The sequence below is a fragment of the Macrobrachium rosenbergii genome, chromosome 2, assembly GCF_040412425.1.
Source record: "Macrobrachium rosenbergii isolate ZJJX-2024 chromosome 2, ASM4041242v1, whole genome shotgun sequence".
Lineage (NCBI taxonomy): Eukaryota > Metazoa > Arthropoda > Malacostraca > Decapoda > Palaemonidae > Macrobrachium > Macrobrachium rosenbergii.
The window spans coordinates 22488386-22508318 of NC_089742.1; the positions used below are offsets into that span (position 1 = coordinate 22488386).

General features: G+C 39.3%; 1 protein-coding gene across 1 annotated transcript in view; it reads left to right on the plus strand.

Moving 5' to 3' along the window:
* The window catches only part of LOC136844057 (glycoprotein-N-acetylgalactosamine 3-beta-galactosyltransferase 1-like), a 50886-nt gene that overhangs the window by 13238 nt on the left and 17715 nt on the right, over positions 1-19933 (plus strand). Inside the window, exon 3 of the mRNA XM_067113073.1 lies at positions 9657-9818. Coding sequence (XP_066969174.1) covers positions 9657-9818 — 162 coding nt within the window. The remainder of the gene's footprint in view (positions 1-9656; positions 9819-19933) is intronic.

The following is a 19933-nucleotide window of genomic DNA, read 5'->3' on the forward strand; positions in this document are numbered from 1 at the left end:
TGTGCAAGAAACACCAGCTAGCTTGCAGTAATAAGTGGCACGAACACCAACCTGAGGGAGTGATAGGACACGATCAGGCAAAGATCCTCTGGGTCTTTGGTATCAGAACAGATAGGGCGATACATGCCAATAGACCAGACGTGACGTTGATTGACAAAATCAAGAAGACAGTATCACTCATTGATGTCGCAATACCATGGGACACCAGAGTAGATGAGAAAGAAAGAGAAAAATTGATAAGTATCAAGACCTGAAAATAATAAGAAGGATATGGAATATGCCAGTGGAAATTGTACCCATAATCACAGGAACATTAGACATGATCCCAAGATCCCTGAAAAGGAATCTGGAAAAACTAGATGACGAAGTAGCTCCAGGACTCATGCAGAAGAGTGTGCTACTAGAAACAGCGCACATAGTGAGAAAAGTGATGGACTCCAAAGGAGGAAGGATGCAACTCGGAATCCCACACTATAAAAATCACCCAGTCGAATAGGATGACTGATAAAATAATAATAATAATAATAATAATAATAATAATAATAATAATAATAATAATAATAATAATAATAATAATATTCTTTATTTCAGCTCAGGGCCATATACATGGAATATACAAAGTAGAGATAAAACAATACACACAATCTAGATACACGAGATGAAATGACAAACGGCTGAAGTAGAAGTTAAAACAGTAATTATAATAATGGTAATGACAGTACAGTAATAATATTGAGAATAATAGTAAAAATATTAAAAATGATAGTTAAAAAACAGAACGCACACAATTAATTTCCATCTAAGCATGAAAAGTGAAAAAAGCAAATCTCAATAATAATAATAATAGTGGCATTAATGATATTAATAAAAAATAATAATATACATAGTAATTCAATAAAAAAACAACAATAATAATAAATAATAATAATAATAATAATAATAATAATAATAATAATAATAATAATAATAATAATAATAATTTTGCCTTTTTTATATTTTGTCAATCAACGTCACGTCTACGCGTCTGGTCTAATGGCACGTATCACCCTATCTGTTCTGATACCATAGTCCCAGAGGATCTTTGCTTGAACGTTTTCCATCATTCCCTTAGGCTGGTGTTCGTACCACATATTACCGCAGGCTAGCTGGTGTTTCTTGCACAGGCGCCAGTGGAAGGCTTTTGATACTGAATCATGCCCCCTTTTTGTACTGGTTCCGTGCACAGCGCCGAACATTCGCTTGCTATGTGGTTTATGGTCTCGTCTTTCATACTGCACTTCCTGCATATGGGTGAGATATTTCCATCTATTGTTCTTTGGACATATCACTTATTGATGTCGCAATACCATGGGACACCAGAGTAGATGAGAAAGAAAGAGTAAAAAATTGATAAGTATCACGACCTGAAAATAAAAATAAGAAGGATGTGGGATATACAAGTGGAAATTGTGCCCATAATCATAGGAACACTAGGCACGATCCCAAGATCCCTGAAAAGGAATCTGGAAAAACTAGATGCCGAAGTAGCTCCAGAACTCATGCAGAAGAGTGTGCTACTAGAAACAGCGCACATAGTGAGAAAAGTGATGGACTCCTAAGGTGGCAGGAATCCCTCACTATAAAAACCACTCAGTCGAATAGAATGATTGTGATAGAAATAATAATAATAATAATAATAATAATAATAATAAATAATAATAATAATAATAATAATAATAATAATAATAATAACAGGCTTTGCATGTGACACTTTAATAAACTGCAAAAATAGAGAATAAGTATACACAACTCAGGCCACCCCTGTTTGAAGAAAAGTAACACCATTTATGGAACAGACGCCTCATTGTCACATCTTTCCCACAATTTAGGTCTTCTTGCCTCACTGCTTAGGATGCATCGGATACAGTCGGGTGATCAGACTGGGCATTGTTCGTTTAGCAATGATTTTTAAATTATCCAGGCAGTTTTCTGTAAACATCTGCATGGCAGAGTGATAGCTAGGTGTATTAGTGAGGCGTCTCAGAACGTCATTGCGTACAACGGTGATACGTCTCATGGCCTCTAGGGTATAGTTCGTCCAAAGGGTACACTAATATATGCTGTAGCAGTACATGCGGAAGAGCAGCAGTTTCGTGTCTTGGTAACAAAAGGCAAAACTCCTTGCATTCATATTGCCAGCTGCACATAGTTTACGACGCCTCTGTTCTATGTCTGCCGTATCTTTAAGGTCGTCTGTGATAATGTGGCCCAAATACGGAAATTCATGCACGAATTCCAGACGATGATTTCTGAGGAAAATTTGTGGTTCTGCAATATGCTCAAGCAATCTCGGGAGCAGCGACATGCACTGGGTCTTGGTTTCGTTGCATAGGATAACAAATTCCTCTGCATATGTGTGGCAAGTGTCGATTAGTCGCTGGAGACCTTGCACTGATGCGGAAATCAGAACCACATTGTCGGTGTAACAGAGACTGTTTATTGTTGTTTAGCTGATAGAGCATCCGATTGGGAGTGAGTACAGTTTGACATTCAGGGCATCTGTGTACGTATTAAACAGGTATGGAGAGAGAATGCCCCCTTGCCGGAGCCCGTCTAGGGAGCCTAAGTTGTATGACAATAAGTTATCCCATTAAACACAGAATTGCTGTGTGGAGAACCAGAAATATAAAATGCCAATTAAATATAGAGGTGTGCCTCTTTTGTGCAGCTTCAGGTAGTTTACTCTGTCAAATGCTTTTCTCACATCTACATAGGTAATAGTTCAGCAATTCATTCAGGATGTAGATGCAGGTGTCGGTTGAGTGGTTTGTGTTAAATCCCAACTGGTTGCTAGTAGTGTGTAGAAAGGGGAGAAGTCTCACTAGAAGAACCGACTCAAGTATTTTTGGCGCAGTTGCAGTAATTGCAATCGGGCGATAATTGCCAGGGTCAGCTGCATCCTTTAGCTTGTTTTTTTATGAATGGTATTAAGTGAACTAAGAGTAGGGAGTCAGAGAGAAACTGGTGGATTATGCACGCATTGAATAGGGCAGCTAGCAAAATGTAAATTTGGGTGGCTGAATTTGAAAGCTTTTGCAGGAACACCATCGCAGCCGGGCGATATTATTGAGTAGGTTGTTTATGGCATCACTGATGTTACATGGCGTAATACAATTGGCGAAATGAAATTGAATGTAATCAGTAAGGAGGTTATCTACTTCCCTTCAGGAGTCTTGATTGTTTATACAGTTCAGGATAGTGCTGATGGGATTGCCCCACATTCTTGAGATAACCTCGTCGCCGACGGCTTCTCCTACTCTGTGTGATAGCTTCTTAGTTTTGGGATTTGGTGATTGAGTGTTATTCCAAAGACGAGGGTAATAGCCAGATTCTAATTTTCTAGACACTTCATCTGCTCTTAGTTGCTTTTCATTTAGTCTGCAGTGCTTAAGAGCAAGTTTGAACTGTGCTGCCGCCTGTCTCATTAACAAGGCAAAATGTCCTTCCCTCAGGCTATCATTTTGCCCCCACAGTAAAAACATTTCTTGTGAGTTAACCAAGTCATTCCAGCCAGGTATGTTACGAGAGTTGCCTTGACGAAATCTAAAGTACCGCTGCTGGAGGCTATCTTGGTGGATATCATATTTGAATAGAGTTCCTTAGGATCTCTCCTGTGGTGGTCATTTCTACATTCTGGTTTAGTACAAAGTAAGGCGTCTGCCGGCTGAACTGTTGACCGCAGCCTATTTTCTGTGGTCACCTTAAAGGATCTGGTTTTCTGGTGGTTTTTAAAGTCCCAGTTAACAGCAGGTAGGTGATCAGTTAGGGGGTTAACAGTAGGGAGGGATGGGGCATTGAATGACACCTGTAAGGGGATGTCTTCAGAGCCAGTTGCAAAATCATAGAGAATGTTGCTGGTCATAATTGATTGCTGTGGTTCAGCCAGGAAGTTGTAATTGATTTGGAGAGTGTGATTTTGACAGAAGCGAGTAAGCTCGTTATAAAATTGTTTTGTGGGATGAGAATTAAGGTCCCAATTCTACAAATCTGTTCTGTGGTAGAGTCATGAATATTACTGTATAACTCACCTAGGATCATGCAGTATTGATCAAAATTGTTGTAATTTTCCCAGGGCATATAAACATTAATTATTAGGATCTTAGAGTTCCCTACTGTCATTTGAAGACCCAGCAATCCATCACTCCTATAGGTCATCACATTCACTATATTGTCTAAAGATGTGTGCCACAGGAAAGACAGGCCCCCTTTTGGACAACTAGTTACGATGTGATCTGTCACTTGCATCGATGAGGCTGAGAAGCTCTGCAGTCTTCCTGCACTGAATCTTAGATGACAAGGTCATGTGCCAGAGGAGTGTTTCTTTAAGTGCAATGATGCCTTTGACGTTTTTGCAGAACATGGTTAGGAGAGGAATGTTCCACTTGAGGCCAAAATTATTCCATGAAATTATATCTGATGTATCCATGGCTACTCACAATGTTGGGAAATGAATGAGTTGGTCATGTGGGTGGATGGGGGGTTGGCCAGCGGGGGTGGACAGTCATTCATGATGGGAGGTTGGCTGGCACTTGCAGTAGGGGTGAGTGTTGGTTGGTCCCAGATTAGGTTATAACTTGAGACTTATATTAGGACCGAAATTCTGGCCTTTAAGAGCAATGAGGTGTTGAAATAGGCAGGTAATCCTGTAAGCCACTCTATGTTTAATTTTGCATGGGAGATCATGGAAGATAAAAGAGTTGGGGCCCCTGAGAAATTTGACTCTGCTATGGCGTCTAGCTTCAACGATGAGTGCAAATTGTGACTCACAACATGAGACCTCTTCTTAGGTTTCGGGAGAGGTGATTCACGTTTGTTAGGCTTCGGTCCAGCTGGCAAACGAGAGGCTGTTTTCTTTTATCTGCTGGCTTCTGTCTGCCAACCGCCAATCCCATCATGATCATTATCATCATCATCCACCATGGGGTTTGAGCGAGGGGAGAGGGTCAGAAGACTTACGAGGGCTGGTGATCTTGAATGTCGGTCTATCTTCCACCGGAGGCATTGGGAGGGAGGGGATTTTGGGAGCCCATCAGTCACCTCCGATAGGCCTACGGGTGATGCAGGTGCCTCACCTGTGTGAGAGAAGGCGTTTCCTACTTGGGAGGGTGCGGTCAACTCGTTCTCACGTCACACCCCCTCTTCTCTCATGATGCTGGGTGGCGAGGAAACAATAGATGCCCAGTTCAAAGGAGTGCGGTGGCTTGCTGTAAGACTGTCAAATGAATCCTGAACTCCTTTGATCGCATTCCAAATGAGCGAAAGGTTTTTTGTTTCTTCAGTTTTACGACCGTCGAACAATACCTGTAGTCCCCTGATCGCGTCCCAGATCAATGAAAGATTGTTATTTGTCTCCTCAATTTTTTCTAAGAGAAACTTTGACACTTGGAGGTTATTTTCTGCTGTATTGTACACTGCAGGAAGGCTTAGGTCAGCAGGTCCCTTTTGGGGCATATTGAAAGGGTCATCGGAGAAGATTTTCACTGAGCAGGTCCTTAGTCACTGAGTGATATATGATATTTTCTTGGGAGAGGATAAGTTTTTCGCCGATCGCTCCCGAAGAATGGAATCTGGTATCAGGTCTTTGCATTATGAATATGCAACGTTAATATCCTCATCGGAGAAGGCTGCATGGATAGGTTGTATAACAGACTTGACAATGGAACGGTTCGATTGGTACTGTATAAAGTAAAGACAATTGTTCTCGAGCACGGAATTTGTGTGAGAGGCACAGGTCACTGGCGCTGTCGGGAATTTCCTCGACAGACGTCACAGTACTTTTGTTGTGCCGATATACTGCACAATCAACCCACGATCTATGAAAGGTACTTAGCCCCCATGCAAGGATAAACGAGTCACGTACCAGGTTTTCTCAATTTATTTACAAAAATAAAACCATCCTTCTATCGAATTCTGCAGTGTTACTTGCCCACCCAGTCAGTGGCATGTTAGCTTCGCCTAGTAAGGTTTTTTATTTCGGCGTAGTTCTTCTCCATCTCCTCCAAGGTTGTATAGGTACCCAAAAAATTGTCTAGGTAAACGGATCTAATTAATTCTTCTCTTCCCCTCTCTTCTAAATGGGTTCTAAGTACCTGTTGCAGTAGATAATGATTCATTGTGACCCCAAAAACATTTACTTTTTTCCACAAAAAAAGTGTGTATTTTACATCTCGAGGGTCTAAGATTACTCGGTGGAAGGCTTTGGAGATATCTGAGGTGAAAGCGTACGGCTTCTCTCTGAAACGAATCAACAAATAGTACAATAGCTCGACCATGTTGGCCCTAAATACAAACAATCATTTAAGCGAAAGTTCACGCTAGATTCTAGGCTAGCTATCAGGCCTCCAGGCCTAAAATAAATTTCAATTTCTACGCCCTCATTCTCGGGCAAATGGGCTGGCAACTGTGAGTGCCCTACCACCAAAACTCTAAACACCATGCTTCGCCCAACCTCCCATGGGGGACTAGCACTTGGGTTAATCCGGTTCGAAGGACCCCTAAAATGCCGGCAATTTCCTCGACAGACGTCACTGTATTTTCGTCGTGCCAATAGACTGCACAATCAACCCACGATCTACAAAAGTGATTTAGCCCCCATGCAAGGATAAACAAGTCACGTACCAGGTTTTCTCAATTCATTTACAAAAGTAAAACCATCTCAATCATCACCCTTACATAACAAACACACAAAACCCCCTAAAAAAAAAGACACATTTACGAACTTGCAATCTCCGTACCTGCAACACGAAACAGGTGGGCCACACAACTGCCCTTAACCTTAAAGAAACCACTGAAACTTAATCATAACTAATGCAATGCCACCGCAGTATACAAACACCCAGTCATTCTCACTACAATCACGCAGGAGCACTCAAAGTTACTAACCTTACACAAACCCTTAGGAGCCCAAACACTCATGTCCATCCAGAACGAGATCCCTGGAACGACAAGCCAGAGACAAGCACACGACAGTCACACATCCCCATCCACGCGGTTGCTAATTGGGCTAACCTACCTTCAGTTACTCTGGAAAAGGACCCCAGACTCATAACAAATCACTCAAACAAGCGACAAAACGAAATATGACGTTGTATATTGCGGCCGTACGTGCATTTCAACAAAATGTGCAATAACAGTCGTGTTTATGACGTGCCTTGTCTAGTAGGTTCCCGCCATTCGGTCAACCCCATAGAATCAGCGGGAGTTTGAAGCGAAAAAATCCTGTGCACTGAACTCCTTCGCGACAGGCGCGAGAGTTGGAGGTTGGTCGGATGACATTTTTGTGGTAAAGGGAGGGCCAAGATCTTACACACCCAATTCATTTTTACACATTTCCCAGGGCCAATAGGCCTCGAGTAGCTGTATGTTGAAAGATTTCGAAGGCACTGATTGGAGGAGAATGCGGATTAATATATTTGCAATTACACAATAATACCTGGCTTACACGCCGGATATTACGTAGAAACACTATTAACACATTGCCTTCTGTGATAGGTATAAGCACTACGGACGAGAAACCCTCCTTTTTTTTTTTTTTTTTGTCAAAAACACGAGAGACCTCCAACACGTCCGCTTGATACACAAACGGCTTTGATCATCATATGACATTACAGTGTCTTCTGAGAAGTACAACTTCATTTTTCTTGGTTCCGTTCTTGTATTTCTTAATTTTGCAACAAGTCCTAAAGACCAATATATGATTCCCTCTTACCTTTAACGTTAGGTTGATCTCTCTCTCTCTCTCTCTCTCTCTCTCTCTCTCTCTCTCTATATATATATATATATATATATATATATATATATATATATATATATATATATATATATATATATATATATATATATATATATATATATATATATATATATATATATATATATACTGGGTGTTTCAAAATTAGAGCCCCCTCCACAGAACAAATGGAAAATTATGAAGTTTTCTGCCATAGCCTATCTGCAGGTACATTATTTTAAGTTTCTATTAAGCTATTTTTCATTTTACATTTCTTGTATTTTCAGACTGAGTGACGGAGTTAGATACAGCCATGGCTAACAACTCAGAGGAAATCAGATGGACTTACTGAATCTGGGCTATAACCTTCAGAGAGGCCAGGGATGCTGGAGCATCCTTCATTTCACGTTCCTGGGTAGCTAAATACATTAAAAGAGATAAATCCTTTGTTAAAAGAAACTGGAACAAAAATCCATATGACTGTCATCGCAAAAGAGTGAGAATCTTGGAAGGCCTGAAGTCCTTTCTCAGGAGTCAAAAGACATCATAGCTGAGGCAGTGGGTAGACCAAGAAAGTCTTTACGTAAATTGGCACTTGAACTAGAAACAAAAAGGGAAAAGAAGAGAAGGTATAGTGCTATATATCGTGAGTTGAAAAAATCTGGTATCAAGCCATTTCATGTTATCAGCAGGCCCAACATCACTCAGCAACAGAGAGAAGACCGTGCATGGTTTTGTGGTTCATTTCTTCAAGATTGGGATGAAGCTGACTTTCTCCATGTTGCCACATTAGATGAATTCTTCATTTACAGTCAGGAAGCCAAATCATAAAAATGACATCATTTGGGCTGCAAAATTGGATGACATCAGCGATGACGTGCGCTATTGCCAAGTTGTGAAATTTCCTGAATGTTTGGGAATTTTTCTCTGTTTCACAGCCAAACGGTTTATGTGGATCATCAAAGAAAAAGGACAGTCATGGAATGGCAAATACTTCTGAGAAACTGTGCTTACTGGTGGAGTATTTCCTTTCCTCAAAGATCCTGAAAATGTGTTATCTGTTGAAGAAGTCACATTTTTGCATGATAAGGCACCATGTTTCAAGGCTCTTCAGACACAGGAGCTGCTTTGAAACAGTGGTATCGATTTCTTCTCGTCAATTGAATTTCCAGGTAGCTCCCCTGACCTTGGTGTGTGTGAAAACATTGGTAGTACCTTAAAGGATCGTGTTGAAGTGCACACAGTGAACTATGATGGTATACCAAGCCTCGATGACCTGCAAAGAGAGGTGACCGAAGTGCTCAGGGAAATGGAATTTGAGTCTCAGCCTTTTTGTGATTTGCTGAAATCATACCCCTCAAGAATGCAGGCTGTGGTACCGGCAGATGGAGGCCACACAAAATATTAAATACTCAGAGAGAAACTTAAATAAATACCTGTTCTGAATTGCATTTGCTTTTGTCCATATCAATTTTAGTTTATGCTGTAGAGGGGGCATCTAATTTTGAAACACCCTGAATGTATATATATATATATATATATATATATATATATATATATATATATATATATATATATATATATATATATATAATATATATAAAACGTGCAGTGGGATTATAATCATACACTCATACATGCATACATATATGTATATATTATATATATATATATATATATATATATATATATATATATATATTATATATATATATATATATATATATATATATATATATATATATATATATATATATATATATATATATATATGTGTGTGTGTGTGTGTGTGTGTGTGTGTGTGTGTGTTAGTATGTGTGTGAACTTGTGAATTTATCTGTGTTACATAACGACGCTAATGCATCTAAAGTAACTCCTCTGGTTACAGACAACACCTCATTAATTGAGAGGAATTCAGATGGGACAGTTAACAAGACCTCCATCTTATGCTGGATCATGACAACGCCGGAACGCAACTCAAACGCCATAGCTGTCAAAAATACTTGGGGTAAGCGGTGCGATAAACTCATCTTCTTCAGTGACAAGATAGGTGAGTCAATCCTGCACTTTCGTTGTTGTTATTTGGTGTTGGTCTTATGCCAAAGCAAGCCCTTGCTCACGTAACAAGCAAATCAGTAAACAAACTGGTGCCCTCTTTTGGATAAGGAATGGTAAAAAACAAGGAATGGAATGATAATAACAAGGAATGGAAGGGTAAAAGAGAGAGAGAGAGAGAGAGAGAGAGAGAGAGAGAGAGAGAGAGAGATTGTAAAGTCCCCGCTCAACGGGTTCTCTATGATGAACATCCCGTTTTCTGCAGTGCCTTCACATGTGACCTAAGGTCAGACGAACACAATCTTATTATCATTATTGTGAATTGTATATCTATTACCTGTTCATTTACCCTTGTACCACGTATGTGTGTCAAAGTATTTTTATGTCCAACCAGCTATTGTTAATCATCTTGTTTTCTGCATGTACCTGTCCTGTTTTGTGTAGAGAAATAGTTTGACCTTAGGTCACGTGAAATTTTTGTACCCGCGATCTCTGTGTATACGCAGACGTCTGCACGCCACTTTATAAGCAGGTCGCTTCATCAATAAGCCAGCAGTACTTGTCTTCCTGCTCATTATTTTGCACCTCTCTCACAATGGTGATCCCAGGAGTAGTTCCCAGAGCCATTAACGGACCCAAACGGCGACTTAGTCTTGGCCCGATGAACCAACCCACGCCCCTAACAGACTGTAAGGTTGTCCAAAAATAAGATAACAGGAACAATGAAACTGATTTATTAACAAAAAAACATATACAACTTTCTAAAAAGGACTGCAGCCATATCTGCATGAAGGCCCAGTGCATAAAGGGCAGATGTGTGACCTGGGTCAACCAATTATACAGATACAAATATACAACCTTAAGAAACTAAATCTAAGGCATGGAATATGACCTGCCAGACAAATGTTACAATAAATAATAATAAGTTATTAATGCCGACTGGCCTTGTTTTTACATAAATCAACAGCAGAACACTTCCGATGACCGCGACCCGACGACCTCGGGTCTGGAGCCTTTCAAGGTGAAGGCTGGAAGGTCCCTTACAGAAAACGGAGCGGAGGAGAACGAGTTTCAGGGGGGACCTTACAGTACTCCCCCCCAAGACGTTTGTGACGGCTGATTAATTCCTGTAACGGGAGGGAGGGCGGAGGGTTCCCCTGGATCTTGAAGTGAAAACTAAGGGAGGGGTACCGTCCTCGGTGTCCTCCTGCAGGATACCAGCCCCTTGGTGGCTCTTGGGGGAAACGATTGCTCTGGGAGGACGTCCCCGTCCCTTCCTTGTGCGCTGCTGACGTGCGATAAGGGGCGCCTGGGTGGCCCGTTGACCCTCGACACCTTCTGGATCAGCTTCGTCGGGCAGAAAGGCTGGTTTCAACCGGTCTATGGAGACCCAATCTTCCCTCCCATGGATGTGAAGCTGGTAGGCCTTCCCATTACGCCGGAGTACTTTGAAGGGGCCCCTGTATGGATTTGTTAGGGGGGGCCGTACTGCATCGTCCCTGATGAAGACCTGCCTGCAAGATGATAAGGCTGGGGGAATGTAGACTGGGGTCCTTGCTTGGAAGGATCACCTACAAGGTACAAATTTGCCGGCAATCTCCTGGTGACCCCGGAGTGACCAATGTAAGGTTGTCCAAAAATAAGATAACAGGAACAATGAAACTGATTTATTAACAAAAAAACATATACAACTTTCTAAAAAGGACTGCAGCCATATCTGCATGAAGGCCCAGTGCATAAAGGGCAGATGTGTGACCTGGGTCAACCAATTATACAGATACAAATATACAACCTTAAGAAACTAAATCTAAGGCATGGAATATGACCTGCCAGACAAATGTTACAATAAATAATAATAAGTTATTAATGCCGACTGGCCTTGTTTTTACATAAATCAACAGCAGAACACTTCCGATGACCGCGACCCGACGACCTCGGGTCGCGGAGCCTTCCAAGGTGAAGGCTGGAAGGTCCCTTACAGAAAACGGAGCGGAGGAGAACGAGTTTCAGGGGGGACCTTACAAGACTAACTATGGCGCTCTAACAAAGCGTTCAGGCGTTACCAACCCTCATCGGCAAATCACCGGCATCATTAGTGGACCCACACGGCACGCTCCCAAGCATGTATTGACGCGAGTGTTCCCTCACACTCCAAGTGAGAGCATGGAATGAGCATGGACACAGACATCCCCACCCACATACAAATTACTGCAAACTTCTCGGAGGCAGATGTCTCCCTCGCACAACCCCCTCCCGCGCACTCCTCCACACCGGTGCCTGTTTCCCACACGATGCCTCTCCTGACGGACCAACCAAGGGTGGCCCTCAGCATAAAGCTACCGTTATTCACCCATCAGAATCCAGCGTCCTGGCGCTACAGGGTCAAGGGGCAATTCAGGGTGGCAGGTCTGACCGACGAGGTGTTGAAGGTGGACATCGCCATCAACGCCCTACTGGAGGAGATATACAAGAAGGTCGCCCCATGGGTGACGACAACGATGAGCCCTGCCACCTTCCGGGAGTTAAAGGCCACTCTCGTCAAGACCTACTCCCTGCCGGTCTCCGAGAGTGCCGCCCGCGCCCTCGACCTTGCCATCAACCTCCGGCAGGACACGAACCTCTTGGAGACGTGGCATGCCCTCCAGGAACTCCTCCTCCTCCCCGAGACTGACAGCAGCGGCAGGCACAAAGAGATTAGCCTGTCGAGGGAGATCCTTCTGCGGCAGCTACTCCCAGAGGTCCGTGGGCAGATCACAGAACCATACACCCTGCAGGTGGAGGACCTGATCAAAGTGGCGCAGCAGCTGACAGACTCCATGAGGGCAGTGAAGTGGGCATCCACGCCCGCACACCCTATCAACTGCCTCCAGCTGGAGGACCCCACCACAGAGGGCATCAACACCATCGACAAGAGGAGGCCACCCCACCAGCAGAAGGAGGAAAGGCCGGGCCTTTGCTGTTACCACCAGAGGTTTGGTAGGGCTGCCCGAAATTGCAAAGCCCCCTGCCTTTTCTCCCCTCCAAAAAACGGGGGAAGCAGCGGCCACCCTCACAGGCCACCATGGCAGCAACATCCAAAACACCCAGGGACCCCACACCAGTAGGCTTCTATGTTCGCGACACTATCTCCGGCAGGATGATGCTGATCAACACTGGGGCCATGTGGTCAGTGTTCCCGCCTTCCAGAGAGGACTGCAGATGTCTGCCGGACCCAGCTGCCTCCCTGACGGCCGCCAACGGGTCCTCCATCCTCTCCTACGGCACCAGGCTCCTGTCGTTCTCCATCCTTGGCCGGAGGTACAAGTGGAACTTCATCGTCATGGACCCCGCTCCTGGGTGCGGACTTCCTTGCCCACTTCGGACTGGCAGTCGACGTCAACTGCAAGTGCCTGCTGGAAACTGAGTCCTGCCAGTCCCTCCCCCTGTCGCCGGGACCCAGGGAGCCCAAAATCTATTCCATCACTCCTCACCAGTACGGCTCCCTCCTGAAGGAATTCTCGGAGGTGTTCAAACCTGAGCTTCATCAGGTGACCGAGGCCCCTGCCAAACACGGGATATATCATCGCATCAAGACAAGGGGGTCCCCGACGTACACGAAGTTCAGGAGGCTTCCTCCACAGCGACTTCAGGAGGACAAGAAGGCCTTTGCTGACGTCCGCACGCCTCTTTATAAGCGGGTCGCTTCATCAATAAACCAGTAGTGCTTGTCTTCCTGCTCATTATTTCGCACCTCTCTCACAAGATCATCAGTGGACCAACTTTGTTCTGTTTTTTTTAAATGTTCTCTTTAATCTTAGGAATTTCCTGTTAGTGTGGTGACTGGGTGATAACCCAATCTGTACCCGTCAGACTTTAAAAATGATAGTTGAGTAGGAATGGCCGGCAATTCTTTGTTAAAATTCTCAGAGAAAATGTTATGTCTCATAAGTCTTAATTTACTTTGACTGACATTTAAAGTCCCACATCTATAAACATTTAAACATTACTTGAAATTCTGATTTCTACACCGCTGATCATCGATGTTATAACGCCATAAGTTTTTCTTGTCAAGCATTGCGATTCTTTAAAACTTGTTTATTAAAATACCCTCTGAATTATAGACTCCTGGTGCAGCCCATATTTATGAAGATGCTGATGCATTAACAACTGAAGATGAAGCAAGATTTAGTTCACAAGTATCCTAACCTTCAAGAATATTTCTTTTTTTCAAAGGTAACTTCTTATCTCCCCATTGACTCTGTTAAGTGATGAGAATAAAAGAAAATAAGTCTTGAGTGAATGTGGTTAACAAATCTGGAATTTCTTTGCATTGCTTTCCCTCTTTTACTTTCCATTCGATCCCTTTAGCCGTTCAACTTCTTCAACTTTATTGGAGCCACATAACCAGCTTATTAACAAATATTTATGGCTAGCTTTACGAGAATATGGAGCTGTAACTCTGCATAACATTCTTTTGCTTTTTCTCTCCTTTAGGATAATAATAATAATAATAATAATAATAATAATAATAATAATAATAATAATAATAATAATAATAATAATAATAATAATAATAATAAAATAATAATAATAATAATAATAATAATAATAATAATAATAATAATAATAATAATAATAGGAGAGAAAGAGCAATAAAATAAAATATGTTCCTATTTTTTCTTTGTTACATCAACATTCCTTCAGATGAACTTAACAATATATTGCCCTTAGTTTACGATAGCCCCTGCTAACATCTTCAGACTACAAGAAAGCCTTCGACATAAACCGCACACAAGGCTAACAGAATGCCTGAAAATAAATGAGACAGAGGAAAACACCATCAGCTTCCTAGAAAATACTATGCACAACTGGAATACAGTACTTACAAGCTCTGGGATAACACTAGCAGAGGTTAACATCAGGAGAGGAATCTTTCAAGGGGACTCACTGTTCCCACTACTCTTTGTAGTAGCCATAATTCCCATGACAAAAGCACTGAAGAACATGGATGCTGGGTACCAGCTCAAGAAAGAAGGCGACAGAATTAACCATCTGATGTTCATGGACGACATCAAGCTGTAGGGCAAAAGCATCAAGGAAATAGATACCCTAATCCAGACTGTAAGGATTGTATTTGGGGACATGAGGATGGAGTTTGGAATAGAAAAATATGCCTTGGTCAACATACAAAAAGGCAAAGTGACAAGGACTGAGGGAATAAAGCTGTCCGACGGGAACAGCATAAAACACACAGATGAGACAGGATACAAGTATCTGGGAAGAGTAGGTTAGGATATAAAACCTCCAAGAGATGAGGGATACTATCATGAAAAGACTGCATGCAGAGACTTAAGACGATACTCAAGCCAAAACTCAATGCCGGAAACAAGATGAAAGTCATAAACACATGGGCAGTACCAGTAATCAGATATATAATGGGAGTAGTGGGTTGGACCGGAGGCTGAACTCCGCAGCATAGACCAGAAAACTAGCAAACACATGACAATACACAAAGCACTACACCCAAGAGCAAATACAGAAAGACTATACATGACACGAAAGGAAGGAGGGACAGGTCTACTAAGCATAGAGGACTGCGTCAGCATTGAGAGCAGAGCACTGGGGTAATATCTGAAAACCAGTGAAGACGAGTGGCTAAGAAGTGCATGGGAAGAAGTACTGGTAAAATTAGACGAAGACCCAGAAATATACAGAGACAGGAGAATGAAAAGCAGAAAAGAGGAATGGCACAGCAAACCAGTGCATGGCAGCACATGAGACAGACTAGAGAACTGGCCAGCAACGAAACATGGCAATGGCTACAGAGGGAAAGAACTCAAGAAGGAAACAGAAGGAATGCTAACAGCAGCACAAGATCTGGCCCTAAGAACCAGATATGTCCAAAGAACAATAGATGGAAATAACATCTCACCCATATGCAAGAAGTGCAGTGTGAAAGATGAGACCATAAACCACATAGCAACCGATTTTTTGGCACTTGCACAGAACCAGTACAAAAGGAGGCATGATTGAGTAGCAAAAGCCCTCCACTGGAGCCTGTGCAAGAAACACCAGCTAGTTTGCAGTAATAAGTGGTACGAACATCAACCTGAGGTTGGTGTTCGTAGATAGAAACTGATCAGAACAGATAGGGTGGTACGCGCCAGTAGACCACACTTGATGCTGATTAACAAAATCAAGAAGAAAGTATCACTCACTGAAGTCACAGTACCTTGGGACACCAGAGTAGATGAGAAAGAAAGAGAAAAAATTGATAAGTATCAAGACCTGAAAAGAGAAATAAGAAGGATATGGGATATGCCAGTGGAAATTGTACCCATAATCATAGGAACACTAGGCACGATCCCAAGATCCCTGAAAAGGAATCTGGAAAAACTAGATGCCGAAGTAGCTCCAGGACTCATGCAGAAGAGCGTACTATTAGAAACAGCGCACATAGTGAGGAAACTGATGGACTCCTAAGGAGGCAGGATGGAACCCCACACTATAAATACTGCCCAGTCGAATGGGATGACTGATATAGACTCCCCCCAACAAAAAAATAATGATATAATTTATAAAATTCTATTTACCTCAAGTCACTAGAATGGGGAAGAAAGCCACACTCTCACACACACACACACATATATATATATATATATATATATATATATATATATTATATATATACATATATATATATATATATATATATATATATATATATATATATATATATATATATATATATATATATATATATATATATATATATATATATATATATATATATATATATATATATATATATATATATATATATATATATATATATATATATATATATATATATATATATATATATATATATATATATATATATATATATATATGTAATGGGTAGGATGATGAGGCAAAAAGCCCATGGTATATTTCGTAGAGGGTCCGACCAGGAATACAATAAGATGATTATTTTCAATAGTTTATCCCAACGTTTTGTAAATCATATTTACATCTGAGATTTTTACCATAAAATAAAAAAGCATATATTGTAAAGTTTAACATAAAATTAAATAAAGGAGAATTAAATGTCACATTACATAAAGATGAGTAAAATACTAAAATGTGAGATACATAAAGACAGGGAAAATACTAAGTTGCACAATACACAAAGCTAAGTCAAACACTAAAATGCATATGAAACTTATAAGATCTACTAAAATGCATATAAAACTTACAAAAGATTAACTGAAGTAACATAAAAACACCAGTGACAACGAACTAACCTTCTGGTACAAAGAACTGAACAGAACTGGAAATAGCAACGAAGCAAGGGGAAGGAAAGAAAAAAATTGAAAAGATCAAAATAAAAATTACTGGGTAGAGCAGGACTGTGTGTTTAATTCAGGAACTAGCAGTTTAATCTAAAGTGTTTCAAGTATAAATAAATCAGTTTGGTTGTTACTATGGCCAATAATACTAAAGTTTTCATTTTTAATTACCGTTTTACATATTTTGGAATGATTGAGTATATTGGATGATTCAGGGTTGGAAATCCTTGTCCCCGTACGGTAGCTGACACCCCTATGGGGGTCGATTCTCACTTTGAGCAGATGTCTAAAAGCTCTGACTTAAGTCCCCGAATTACATCCAGGGCACGTATATTTATATATTATATTTGACGTCATATAGGGGCTTAGGCGGTCCTAAAACCGGAATAAAGAGCCAATAGTTAGTGGTTTTTTTGGAATGAGCTTAATATCAAGGTCCTGAGCAAACACTTAGGAGCTCATGATATTAAGCTCATTCCCAAAAACCCACTAACTATTGGCTCTATATTCCGGTTTTAGGACCGCCTAAGCCCCTATATGACGCCAAATATGATTTATGAATATACGTGGCCTGGATGTAATTCGGGGACTTAAGTCAGAGCTTTTAGAGATCTGCTCAAAGTGAGAATCGACCCCCATAGGGAGGTCAGCTGCCGTACGGGGACAAGGATTTCCAACCCTGAATCATCCAATATACGCAATCATTCCAAAATATGTAAAACGGTAATTAAAAACGAAAACGTTAGTATTATTGGTCATAGTAATAACCAAACTGATTTATTTATACTTGAAACACTTTAGATTAAACTGCTAGTTCCTGAATTAAACACAGTCCTGCTCGACCCAGTTGTTTTTATTTCTATGTTTTCATTTTTTTTTCTTTCCTTCCCCTTGCTTCGTTGCTATTTCCAGTTCTGTTCTGTTCTTTGTACCAGCAGATTAGTTCGTTGTCACTTCAGTTAATCATTTGTAAGTTTTATATGCATTTTAGTGGATCTTATACAGTAAGTTTCATAAGCATTTTAGTGTTTGACTTATCCTTGTGCATTGCGCAATTTAGTATTTTCCTTGTCTTTATGTATGGTACATTTTAGTATCTTACTTGTCTTTATGTATTGTGACTTTTAAATTAATTCACCTTTACTTTATTTTATGTCAAACTTTACAATATGTTTTTTATTTTTTTGGGAGAAATCCCAGATGTAAATATGATTTAGGAAACGGTGGAATAAACAGTTGAAAATAATCATCTCATCATATTCCTGGTCGGACCCTCTATGAATGAAAATATATATATATATATATATATATATATATATATATATATATATATATATATATATATATATACAGATAGATAGATAGATAGATATATATACAGATAGATAGATAGATATATAGATATGCATATATATATATATATATATATATATATATATATATACATATACGTGTATATATACGTATTGTATATATATACTTTATGTATATAGGCTATATATACTTTATGTAATTTATATATGTACGGATATATGTGTACATATATACAGTATATATATATATATATATATATATATATATATATATATATATATATATATATATATATATATATATATATATATATCCATATATATATATGTACACACACACACACACACATAATATATATATACATATATAAATACGTAAAGTATATATGCATATAAATACATACACATATGATGGTAAACAGGACAGCGAGAAGACAGGAAATCATTTCTTCTTTTTATTTTCACCAACGTTTTGGGAATCCTTTCCCATCTTCAGGGATATAAACAGAATTAACTTTTACAATATTAAAAAGTATGCTTAAATAAGTTAATAATTATAAGAAACCCTTTCCTTTTTGACTGATTTATTTTTTTTTTGCATTTTTTATGTTATTTCACTGAATTATGTATAGTTTTATTTTTTACCTTTAGCTTAAACTCACTTTGTAGTCTTTTTTTTTTACTTTTAACTTAACGAATGTTATATTGCAATTCTAGATTTCTTATAATTATTAGCTTATTTTAGCATACTTTTTAATATTGTAAAAGTTAATTATGTTTATATCCCTGAAGATGGGAAAGGATTCCCAAAACGTTGGTGTGAATTAAGAAATGATTTAAGCTCTTATCCTGTCCTGTTTCTTATTAAAGTTATATATATAAATCTTAGAAGTTATATATATATATATATATATATATATATATATATATATATATATACATTCACACACATATGCAGTATATATACATATATATAATATACATATACATATACATATACATATACATATACATATATATATATATTATATATTTAAAATGGGTCAATATATATATATATATATATATATATATATATATATATATATATATATATATATATATATATATATATATATATGTATATGTATATATACATATACATATATACATTATATATTTATATATATAATATATATTTATATTATATATATATATATATATATATATATATATATATATATATATATATATATATATATATATATATATATATATATATATATATATACTTGACCCACCCTAGTTAATAAGGTAGGTTTCAAACCCGTACCCACTTGCCCTTCCCCTTACCTTTGTAACTTATGTGGTAAATAAACTCTGCAGGTCTATCATACCTTATTTCATGGCCTCGAGACCATGAAATATATTATTGAAAATGCTTTTCAGTCACCATAGTAATACCTGGAAAAAAGGACAGTCACCACAGTAATACCTGGTTACAGTGG